Source organism: Sinocyclocheilus rhinocerous, unplaced genomic scaffold (assembly GCF_001515625.1).
Source record: "Sinocyclocheilus rhinocerous isolate Xijiao unplaced genomic scaffold, SAMN03320098_v1.1 scaffold4043, whole genome shotgun sequence".
Lineage (NCBI taxonomy): Eukaryota > Metazoa > Chordata > Actinopteri > Cypriniformes > Cyprinidae > Sinocyclocheilus > Sinocyclocheilus rhinocerous.
The window spans coordinates 60,591-73,312 of record NW_015654500.1 but is presented as its reverse complement, the minus strand read 5'-3'; the positions used below and the strand labels follow the sequence as shown (position 1 = coordinate 73,312).

Here is a 12,722-nt window from a genome sequence, read left to right as displayed (position 1 = left end):
ATATATATATATATATATATTATTATTATTATTATTATTATTATTTTTATTTGTATTTTTTTATTTTTTTGCTCAAATATATTTACTATATTTAGCTTTTTTATGTTTATAAATGAAAATATTTTATCCCAAATAATTGAATAATTCCAAATAGAATGGAATAAATAGTCAAATAATTCATCACTATGAATGACTTTAAAAATACATTTTTAAATATACAAAAAAGTATGACTAATGTAGTTTACATTTATTTTGAAACTATATAACAATTGTATTACAAACTATACAATTAAAAAAATATTTACTTAAGTATAAACATACTTATTTATTTATTTGTTTGTTTGTTTGCTTGTTTGTTTTGTAAAGACCAAAAATTTAATAAAAGAATCCTTAAGTCATACTGTTTGCAACTGTTTAAATGTTTATTTGATATTTATATTTATATTTGAAGTATATTTTAGCCCAAAAATGCTTTTATAGTTTATATTCTATATGCAAAAGTATAATTTGCCAAAATTATTCCCAAACATTTCCAGCGAATCTTCTCACTTGTCTCCTTATGATAATCGTATTGAGAAACTAGTCAGAAGTTTTCCAGTACTTTTGGAGGAGTATTCTGGAATTATATCTAGTGAAGGTTACAGACGGGAGGATCGTAATCTAATAATATAGAACAAAGTTTGAGTGGTGAAAACGTTCGCTTGTGTTCTGTATTCGATGCACTTTTCGGGACGAAAAATACTTTATATTATACAGCTGATGTGCTCAAGATTGTTTAGTGTTGACTTTAAACTTTAAAGCCCTCACATCTTGAACAAAAAGACTTCCTCTGAGTGTCCTTTATGTCAGTGTTGTTTAGCATTTTGAAGGACGTCCTCACATTATTGCTGGTAATGTTTCTCTGTGCAGCTTTAATGGCTGTCAAGTACATTAGGTCACATCGCAGTAACAAATTGTCTTGTAAATCGTTTTTTACTTTATATCGATCCGTCCAGCATTATAAAACTAAAAAAAGTTTTCATTTTCAAATAGTCCATTTCTGTCCAGCACTGAATCTCAGTTACCGTCCACCTCTCCAAGGGACCAACTAACCCTAACCCAATGGCTTTCATTACTGGGGAAGTTTAGTGCATTGCCAGAAGGAAGTAAGCTGAAGTTTGACATAATTTTGTCGTTTGGGACTTTGGAGAAAGTCTTCCACTGCAGTAGTGTTCTTCAAAACATACTGACGCTTTTTAGTCATGGAAATATACTTTTAAGTTGTGTGCAAAGTTGTCTGGTGGGGCGGAATGAAACTTTTCCTGACCTGTCACGGCTTACAATTTAAAAAAGTTGTATTTATTTATTTATTTGTTGTTATTCTTTTCTTTTAGGTGTTGCAGATTTCTTCAGAAAATTAGAATCCATGAAATTCTAACATATAAGCAAAGGACTTATTACACTGAAAAAAATGTTTCATTCATCCAATTAAAAAAATAATTGGCAAGTTATTTATTTTTCATTGGCTCAAGTTAAAAAGTATAGATGTGAATCATTACCCTAAATTTTTTTAATTGGATGAATGAAACATTTTTTTCAGTGTAGGTTTGTTTTGTTTTTACATTTTAAATGATTATAATATCACAATATTTTAATTAGTTTTTATTGTCATTAATTATTTTTAAATTGATTATTTTAATTATAGTTATATAATAATGCAAATAAAAAATAATTGTATTTTTAATAATTGTATTTTAATATTTTTTATTTAGTCCAGTATCAGACAGAAGTGTGTGGTTTATGATGTTCTTAAAGTCTCAGAAATGATTACAATTATCGCAATTGCAATTTGTGATACTAATTATAATAATGAGTTGAGCTATTTCTATATATGTTTTGTTGTTGTTGTTTTATAATTGTGAATAACTATTAAAGTATTCCACTTAGTTATATAAATATTATAATTAAAATGTTTGTTTATTTGTTTATTTATTTGTTTGTTTGTTTATCATTGTTTATTATTGTATTCATTGATAATAATAATGTAGATAATTATTAAACTGTTCATTACTTATATATGAATTACATATTGAATTAATATTTTAATCTCAATAAATAATATGTATTATAATATGTATTATAATATTTTAATTTGTTTTTACTGATTTGTTTTTATCATAAATAATTTGTGTCTTAGTTATAATAATAATAATAATAATAATAATAATGTTTACAAAAATGCCAGTAATTATTAAACTGTTTTATAACTATATATTTCTATCTCAATAACAATTCAATATATTTTTGATGGAATTGTGAATAAATATAAATGTTTTATATATTATAATATTTGAATCTGTTTTTATTTATTTGTTTTTATCATAAATAATTGTATTTGAGTTAATAATAATAATAATTATAATTGGCTAAATATCTGACAAAAGTGTGAGGATTATAATGTTCTTAAAGTCTGAAAAAGCTTTAGTTCTCAATGAGTTCTTTTCTGGAATTGTGTTTGGATTTGGACCATATTGTTGCTCTGGAGGATGTATTGGATTTCCCTAGATGCACAACTCACTCCTGCACTTTACATCATTGAGAGGATATAATGGAATATTCACATTAACCCAGCATAATACTGTATTGATTTTTAACCATGAGTACATTCCCTAAGTGTCAGTCTGAATGTCCATCAGCGGAGTGGAGCTTCATCTTCAAAAAATCAATAAATTGCTTACATCTCTTTGGAAACGGGGCATTTCCTAAAGAGATATTAAGATGAAACGCATCCACTAGTGGCTGCATAAGATACAAAGAAGACATCGATATGGCATATTGACAGGGTGACTGAGATGAAAAGGGGACCAACACTTTTGATGGAAATGGACATTGGAAAATGGATAGACTGAGTGCGACGAACTGGATTACAATGCTGGGGTTGTTTTGATTTGTTTTGTTTTAGTTTGGTTTGGGTTGTTTTTTTGTTTTTTGTTCATCAACTTAAAAATTATTCACTCAGCAAAAAACCCCCGAAGATTATGATTATTATTATTAAATATTTGTATTATTAATATTTTAACAATTATTCAACATATTTTTTGAAGTTTGAGTAAATATAAATGGAATTAAATAGTTTTATCTCATACTAAAATATAATACAAATAAAATGTAATATCAGTCTTTTTCTGTCACTTCTCTTTAATTACTGAGGTAGTTTGTGTTATGTTATTGTAGTTGGTTTGTTTTGAGAAGTAATTTGAAAAAAATAAATGTAAATATTCGTAATATTTTAAACAATTATTAAAATATTCCAACTAATTATTATTATTATTATTTTGTATTTTATTTTATTAAAAAAAAAAATTCCAGTCACTTCTCTCTAATTTCTGGCATTGGCATCAGACATTGAAAAATATTATGTATTATGTACTTTTTTAAAACTTGTGTCAGCAGGTAGTATTAAGTGGGAGGTTATGATTGTCCTTATGAGGTTATGATTGTCGTTATGAGTGTTATACTGCAATACTTTGTTATGAGGAGCGATATGATTTTTTTCTTCTTCTTCATTGTGTTCTCAACACATCAACTCATTCTCTCATTGGTTGCTCTGGTTTGAATGGCTGAGCATTGGTTCGTGTGTTTTGCAGAGTCACGACTAAATATCCACATTATTGTTGTTTCAGAAGAATGGATGGTTGGATTGAGCTCTCATGAAAGATTCAGCATGCTGCCATGCTCTGACGCATTGAGCACCGCTCTTAATTTGTTGGATGTGGCCTCTCACATCACCGCATGATCCAATTTATTTATTTTGAATTATTTACCATGATCTGCCTCATGTTGGCAGCACGTCGGAGAAAGCTAATTAGCCGAGAACGCTGCCCATAGCTCTTTGAAAGCATACAGACAGACAGAATTCATTCATTACACCTGCTGCGTTTGTTTGCTTGTCTTTAAAATTCTTTGAAATTTAGTAAATATTTGGATATTTTTCAGTATTTTGACTTGATTCAGATAAGTTTTCTTCCTTTAAACATAAAATTGAGTGTAAAAACATACTCGTATCCTCTATTAAGTTTTAATGAGCGAAATTCTCTCTTCATCCAACTTGAAGGTGATTCAAGCCCTAAAGCTATTTGAGGGAAAATCTTAATATTCCAGCCTTGTTCTTTCTAAATTAGAATTCTCTTAATGTCATTTTAAGTCGGGGAATTAGGACTCAAACACAGCATTGTGATTGTCAATTAATCATGCATTATGTTCTCATCATCTCTCATGATAGTTGGATTAGTTGTCGCTGACATTCAGATGAGGGGAAATTGCATTTCTGATTTCCTGTACTCAAATCAGCTCGGATTAGCATGTTGATTATTTCAGAGCAAGGAAATGTGATTTACACCATTGTGCCTTTGATTTAGCCTTGTGGGACTCTGTGAAGAAAAAAAAAGTGTTAAATGTAAGGTTAAAAAACCTGGCAGGTGCAGTTGCTGGAAAAATGTAACATTTATTGGTAAAATAGTAATATGCCAACCTACAAAACTACAAAAGTATGGTTTGATATGTGATGCATACACAGGGGCTCCCAACACATTGAAGAAATTAAAATAGCAGTAGCAGAACACATTCATGTTTTTGTCATATGCTGCAATTACCAAAATTCAGTAAATATATGAAGTTATTCATATAAATATGATGATTGTGAAACGCTCTATACCTTAAACTGAAAACGTCACTATCATGGGTTTTTGAATATTCTTTTTTATTTATTTGATTATTTTTTTAATGAAATAATTTGTTTTACAAAGTTTAGTTTGATTTTATTTTTTGTTCTTTAATTTGTGCCATGTTTAGTTTGACTTTGTTGTGCCAGTGTGTTTGCTGGAAACGTTAAAAATAGGTAAACAGTAGTAAATTAGTAAATTTTATTGGTAAAATATTAATATACCAACCTACAAAACAAACTACAACAATATGCTTTGCACCTTAAAATAAACTGAAAAAGTCACTGTCACTGTTTTTTTTTTAATGCAACTTTACAGTAAAAAAAAAAAAAAGGCAGGGATGGTAAAAAAAATAAAAAATAAACATGAGTAAACATTTGTTGGTAAAATATACCAACTTACAAAACAAACTACAAAACTTCAAAAATATGCTTTGTACCAAATCCTTGTTTTCTGTTAAACATTTTAATAAATGTTTTGAAGTCTGAATACGGTGTAAAAAGTACAGTTTCTAAGTAAAACATGTTATAGTTTAGTTTATCTAAGAGCTCAGGTTTTGTTTTACACAGTTATTGTAATGAGGAAATTCAGATTAATGCTTTGTTTGTTTGTGTATGCAGATGAAAAGACATGTGGGCCGCATGAATTTCGCTGCAAGGACAACAACTGCATACCGGACCACTGGAGGTGTGACGGGCAGAGCGACTGTAGCGACAATTCAGACGAGGAGAACTGCAGTACGTGATTCTGTATTTAATCTCTTATTTAACTTGTACAAAGTTATGCAGTGAATAGTTTAACAAACACGTCCTCTGTAGATGAGGCTGTCTGTGACAGCAACTCTCCTTGTTGAATGAAAATCCAAATGTGTTATTTTTGATAGTGTTTGTATTTTGTTTTGCTGTAGTTTGGCGTGTTTTATTGCTGTGATGTGTATTGTTTCGTGTAGTTTCATTGTTTTATGTTGGTTAGTTTGATTTAGTTTCATTGTGCCTTGTTTAGATTTTAGTTTTGTTTTAGTTTTAGTGTGCCATGTTTAGTTTAGTCATTGTGCTATGTATTGTTGTTTTGTTTAGTTTTGTTGTGCTTGTCTTATTTAGTTTAATTGTGCTTTGTTATTTAGTTTAGTATGTTTGGTTTCATTTTTTAAGTCTCATTGTGCTGTGTTGTTTAGTTACTTTTGTTTCATTCTGTTTAGTTTTATTGTGCTATTATTTAGTTTAATTGTGCTTTGTTATTAAGTTTAGTTAGTTTTTTTTTTGGTTTAGTTTTGTCTAGTTGCATTCTGTTTTTTTGTTGTTTAGTTTAGTTTTATTGTGCTATTATTTAGTTTAGTTTTATTGTGGTTTATTTTTTAGTTTTGTTTCGTAGTGCTGCATTGCTTAATTTCATTGTGCTGTTTTGTGTTTAGTTTATTTTGGCTTAGTTTTGTTTAGTTCAGTTGTGCTACATTGTTTAGTTTTATTGTGCTGTTATTTATTTTAGTACAGTTAAGTTGAATTGTACTGTTTCGTTTGTTTGGTTTAGTTTTGTTTAGTGTCACTGTTGTTTAGTTACTTTTGTTTAATTTCGTTTAGTTTTATTGTGATGTTATTTAGTTTAGTTTCTTTGTGCTGCTTTGTTTAATTTCATTGTGCTGTTTTGTGTTTAGTTTATTTTGGTTTAGTTTTGTTTAGTTCAGTTGTGCTTCATTGTTTAGTTATATTTGTGCCGTTATTTATTTTTGTTCAGTTTAATTGTGCTGTTTCGTTTGTTTGGTTTAGTTTTGTTTAGTTTCACTGTGCTGTGTTGTCTAGTTACTTTTGTTTCATTTTGTTTAGTTTTATTGTGATGTTATTTAGTTTAGTTTCATTGGGCTTGCATTGTTTTGTTTAGTTTAGTTTCATTGTGGTGTGTTGTTTAGTTAGTTTGATTTAGCTTAGTTTCATTACCCTGCATTGTTTAGTTTCATTGTGCTTTGTTGTTTTGTTTAGTTTCATTATGCTGTTTTTTTTTTAGTTTTGTTGTTGTTTTTAGTTTAATTGTGCATTTTGTCGTTTAGTTTCATTGTGCTGTTTTGTTATTTAGTTTACGTCACTTCATTGTGTTATTTATAGTTTCATTGTGTTCTGTTTTGTTATTTAGTTTATGCCATGTTTTGTTGTTTAGTTTCCTTGCGTTTAGATTCATTGGGCTGTATTTTGTTGTTTAGTTACTTTGTGCTTTGCTTTGTTGTTTTGTTTGGTTTCATTATGTCGTGTGTAGTTTCATTGTGCCGTGTTTCATTATTTAGTTTAGTTTCAGTTTTCTGTTTTGTTTAGTTTAGTTTCAGTGTGCTCTGCGTTGTTTACAGTTGTTTAGTTTAATGCTGTAACCATGCTCTAATCTTCTTGTCTCTTTTGACATCTGAATGCTTTGACATTTAAGTACATTCAGCTTTCATATGTTCCTCTTATCACACTTGGCTCTAACACTACTAGACATACAGGCACAGCAGGGTTTCTAAAAAAAAAAGAACAAAAAACAGATTGATATCACACTCCGCAGTGTGTGCCACATAGATGTTGAATCCTCAGAGAGGGATTTACAAGCTAATGCTGGTGCGTAAGTGTGTGACACTGAGCCGTCTTTTTCTTCTAAAGAGCACATGGGTCTCAAACAGTGTCCAAAAGTGCTTCATCACTCTGTGTGTGACTGTTGTCTCAAATCTCCATATTTATTCCCTATTTTTCCCCTGATGGCTGAGTCATTATATAGACACAGAACAAGTTCTCCAGTACTCAGACCTCCTAAAGCCCAGTGGATCTCATCACACTTCAGCTGTGTCTTCAGCCTCTAGCTTCACACTTTCAAAGGAGAGTGAAACACACAGTGAGAATGAGATTGTGCGTTGATTGCTCTGGAAGTTTATGTGTCGCCCAAGTAGTGATTATATAAATTTCCCTGAAATGCAGACAGGTATTTTCCCTGTCTTTCGGGATGTTGCTTACTACTGTCCGCTGGAGTGCAGCTGAATGTTTTTTGTCAGCCCTGTGACATTGATTGACAGTTAGCGGAGAAAGTGTCCCACTGAATGGCAGAATCGATCTCTCACACTGATCTGCAATTTGGTTTTAATGGCAGCGGTCCTGTTGCTCCAGGCATTGGAGCCTGTGATAAACGGCCATGTATGTTGCTTTGTTTTTCCGCTGTGGCGTGAGCTCGGACCATTTATTTACTAGATTACAGAGCCACTGCCATCATTTATTCAAAATGTGATCATGATGTAAGTCAGACTTGTGCTGTTGTGTTGTTTCTCCTTTTCTTTCCTGTCTGTTTTTACTTTACATCTTTTACTTTGTTTTTCCTTTTGTTTTGTTTTACTTCTATCCATTTCCTTTTCCTCCTTCCCTTCCCATTTGTCTTCCTAGTGTTTATCCTTTTCCCCTTCCCTTTCCCCTCTGGTTTTCCTTTTACTTCCTTTTACTTTACTTTTCATTTCCTTCGTTTTTTTCCTTCCTTTCGTTTTGTTTTACTTTTAATTTTCATCTTTTTTCTTTTCTTTCTGATTCCTCTTTCCATTAACTTTCCTCTTCCTCCCATTCATCTTTCCCTTCTTTAACCTGTTTTCTTTTGCAGTACTTCCTTTTACTTTGCATTTAATTTCCTTTGTTTTTCCTTTTAACTTACTTTGATTTTCTTCCTTTTTCCTTCCCTTTCCTGTTTCCCTTCACGTTACCCTCTTGTTTTCTCTCTTCCTTTTACTTTACTTTTCATTTCCTTTGTTGTTCATTTTCTTCCTTTTCCCTTCTTTCCTATTCCTCTTTCCCTTCCCTTTCCTCTTACTCCCATTCATAATTTTCCCGATCTTTAACCTGTTTTCCTTTGTCTATTTCCTTTGATTTTCCTTTTGCCTTACTTTGATTTTCTTCCTTTTTTCCTTTCATTTTCTGTTCTTCTTTTCCAATCCCATTCCTCTTCATCTTCCTAGTGTTAATTCTGTTCCCCTTCCCTTTTCCCTGTTTTTTTCTTTCCTTTTTTTTACTTTACATGTATTTTTCTTTGTTTTTGCTTTTAATTTTCTTCCTTTTTCCTTCTCTGTCCTTTTCCTCTCCCTCTTTCCCTTCCCTTTTTTCTCTTCCTCGTCGTGCCATTTACCCTTTTCCCATTGCCTCCCCCCTCAGTTTTTCCATTATTTCCTTTTACTTAAAATTTTCCTGTGAGTTTTCGTGTACTTTCCATTTTCCTTTTCCTTTTCCTTTTCCTTTTTCTTTCTTTCTTTCTTTCTTTCTTTTCCACCTCCTTTCCTTTGAAGTTGCGCTTGAACCTACTAGTTGCCATTTGTCTGAAACATATGATGGTACACAACCTACTCAAAACAAATCAGTGCCAGTTTAACGCAGCTGTTGGCTCAGCATTATTTACTAAAGATCAACATTGTCTTGAAGGTTTCCCAGCTGTCACGTCAGACTTGTAGATTTCATAAGCTGTGATTTTATGTGCAGTCAGTCTCCCTACCACTTTTTTTTCCCGTCCCTCATTCTTTCGCTATCAATCTCTCCATCTCTTTCAATTAAAAGTGAGCTCACGGATCCCTCACTGATCTACATCACAACAGACACTAATACAAACATGTTATGTATTCAGTATCAGCATGCTGCATTTCCCTAGAGCCTTAATGAACACAGGCTACTGAAGAGTGTTTGTTAGACTCAAGCTTACATTTTAGAGTCTATTTGTGTACAAAAGGTTCTATTTTTGCATGATTTCGCTCTGACAAGAGAGAAAATATGACTCATATATGGTCACCTATTAATCTAGAGATGAATTCCCGCTCTGAAGTATGTGTGCGTCTTGCAGTAATATCCTGGTGTATTTGTTCACTTGCTGGGTGGGAGTGAATCCAGACAGAGATTCGATTTCTTTTCATCTGTTGGATTCACCTTGGGAGCCTCACACAGAAACATCACTGGGAGGATATAAAAGCTCTCATTGGGTCGTGAAGTTGTGATGTCAGGGCAGATAATCTGCAGAGAGCTGGAGCCAGATGCAGAGAGACTGATAATAGAGTTAGAGGAGTGACACAGCAGCGCTCACTTATTGTGATCAAGGAGATCTGTGCTCCATCTGTTCTTTCTTTCTTTCTTTCATGTTTATTTTTCTTGCTTTTAATATCTTTGTTTATTTTGTCTGTATCTTCCATGGACCTTTCTTAGCAGGGGAAGTCGTCATAGTTGGGTAATCTCCTGTAGCAGTGAATGGGGGATTACATCCTTTTTTTGCATTCACATTTGCTCAAATAGCAAAATAAAAACTCAACAATTGTGTTTTCACAACTTTCAAAAAAAAAAAGGAAAAAGGAAAAAATAGAGACCGACTGACAACAGTCAAAAAGAGAATGATGTCAAATTTACTGTCACTCCTAGATGTTGTGGTAGAAACACCTGTTCTTTTTTTTTCTTCTTACGTTTATATTGTTTGTTTGATCATTTTTTACTACTTTGGATCTTTCCTTTGTTCAGTCTTTCATTTGTTTTCTCATTCACTTTCATTTGTTTTTCTCATTAACTTTCGCTTTTAATTTGTTTGCTTATTTGTTTGTGTGTGTGTGTTTATGTGTGTGTGTGTGTTTTAGTTAATTGTCACTTATTCTTTCTGTCTTTTAATTCTGTTTTTCGCTCATTTTATTTGTTTTTCTTTTGTTTATTTACTTGTTTTTCCTTTATTTTTATTTTTTTATTCTCTCATTTTGTCTGTCTTGTGCTTGCTCTTTCTTTTGAGTTATTTCATTCTGTCTCTTTTTATGTTTTTTTCTCTGTAATTCATTTGCTCATTCCGTCTGTCTTTCTTTTGTTCTTTAATCTTTCAGTTGTTTATTTCTTTTTTTATTATTTTGTGTTTATTTCATTTGTTTGTTAATTCTCTGTCTTTTTGTTTGCTTTGTTATTTACTGTTCTGTTTGTTTTCTGTCAATCATCTGTTCACTTGTTGTGCTTATTTGTTTGTTCTGTATGTCTGATTTTCTTTAGTTATTCCATATACATTTTTTATTTGTTTTGTTTGTTTGCCTTTTATTTCTGTTGTTCGTTTACCAATTCTGTCTTTTTTATCTTTTTCTTATTTACTTGCACTCATTTTCTCATTTTCACATTTTCTCCATGGCATTTCTTAGGCTTCCTGCCAGATCGTACCTAAGAAAGTCTGGATATGTCGTTCTGTTCATAACAATAAAAAAAAAAAAAAAACATTTAGCCATTTGTTTGTTTGTTTTACTGCTGCCAAAAGCTTATTTCACTTTCACAGTCCTTGTTTCCAATAGTAAAAGAAGTCCAAATTCTGAATCCATCCATGTCTTTCTCTCGTCTCTTTTCAGAGCCAGTAACATGCAACTCAAAAAATTTCATCTGTGCCAACGGAGAGTGCATCTCCTCTCGCTTCCGCTGCGACGGCGACTTCGACTGCACCGATAACTCTGACGAGGTTTCAAGCACCACATTCATCAATTGCTAAACATCATTCATCTGGATCCTGATAGAGTTCTGATATCCTGTACGTGTGCTTTCAGAGAGGCTGTGAGAGCCACTGCTCCGAGGATCAGTTCCAGTGCCTGAATCATCTCTGTATCTCAGTAAAATGGCTCTGTGATGGACAGGAAGACTGCAAAACCGGGGAAGATGAGGCCAACTGCAGCCCTGCCAACACTGCCATGACAGGTTAGCTGCTTTCACACGCTCTTTAAATAATGCAAACGGATCCAGAACCGATCAAAGCTGTTCCCAGACAGCTAGCTTGGCACTCCTATAATCACATGTCACCGAGCGGACACCTTTTATCCAAAGGGAATCATAGGCCTATGACTACACAACGGTGGCTGGAGATCTCTGCACAGCCTCAAACCCTGCGACACTGCCTTAATTTATAACCGCTAAGCTACTTTCGCTTAAAACTGACAGCAAAATGACCCTACATTTGTCATCTTCTGCATTTAAATGTCACCTAAGGAGTTTCATTGCAGGGAACGGCTTGTTCCTCCCTCAGCACCAGACTCCTTAGAGTCTAAAACTGCTGCTTAAGTACACTTGGTGTAAGTGTAGTATACCTGCAAACACTCCGGCCCAATTTATGTTTTAAAAGAGGTTGCTATAAAGAAGTATGTCGTCTTTTGTGGCAAATATTTACGTGCACCCAGAACACCTACCTGTAATGCTTTCACTGCATTTGTATAAGGAGGCAAAATATCATCCTTTCATCTCCCTTTTCATCTATTGCTGAGGAACAGATGGCAAATCCACTTACTCATGATGGATTTTCAATATTCACTTCATCTGTGATGTCAATAGCAAGCTACGTTCCTCCCCAGAGCTTTGAAGTCAAAATGAAGTAGAGTGTTTTTTTTTTTTTCAATTTAAGTCAGTATCTATCTATCTATCTATATATATATATATATATCTATTCCATTTTTATTTAATGGGGGTGGGGATTTCCCCCCCTCTGGTTTATGCATCCCTGCCTCTGCTAAATTATTTTTATCCCCGGTGGGGATAAAAACATCCCGCAATCTCGCTTCGAGGTCCCGATCTTACTCAAATGATTTGCGATACGCGCTTTGAAGTCCCGAATCAAATGATTTGCGATACGCGATCCGATTGGAGCGCTTCGAAACTCAATGGTTTAACTGATTTAGAGTTTCAAAAAGCTCCGTTGATACTGTGTTCTTTGCTCGCGTTCTCTATATAATTTATTCTTTGCTTGAATAACCGTGGAAATGAAATCATTACAATTAATAGGCCTAACTTACAATGTTTTAATAGTTTGTGATCACGTTAAATACAGTTCCTGTCGTATTAAAAACATTTCATGACATGACACCCATTATATGGTACTTGCTTAAAAAGACGGGTTTATGATGTGCGTTATTAACAGATTACACTAGCATTAGATTACTTATGCTACAGCCTTACCCTTATCCACCTATGGAGAGAGAAAAAAGTTTTCAAAAGCATCTCCCCCTCTGCTTTTTTCACAAATCGCACCCTGTATATATATATATATATATATATATAC

The 12,722-nt window shown here is 32.7% G+C and overlaps 1 protein-coding gene across 1 annotated transcript in view; it reads left to right on the top strand.

The window, feature by feature from the left end:
• Window positions 1-12,722, top strand: part of LOC107717225 (low-density lipoprotein receptor-related protein 1B-like) — a gene marked incomplete at its 3' end in the record, with an annotated part of 268,070 nt that overhangs the window by 198,265 nt on the left and 57,083 nt on the right. Inside the window, exons 60-62 of the mRNA XM_016523907.1 lie at window positions 5,321-5,437; window positions 11,032-11,138; window positions 11,224-11,371. Coding sequence (XP_016379393.1) covers window positions 5,321-5,437; window positions 11,032-11,138; window positions 11,224-11,371 — 372 coding nt within the window. The remainder of the gene's footprint in view (window positions 1-5,320; window positions 5,438-11,031; window positions 11,139-11,223; window positions 11,372-12,722) is intronic.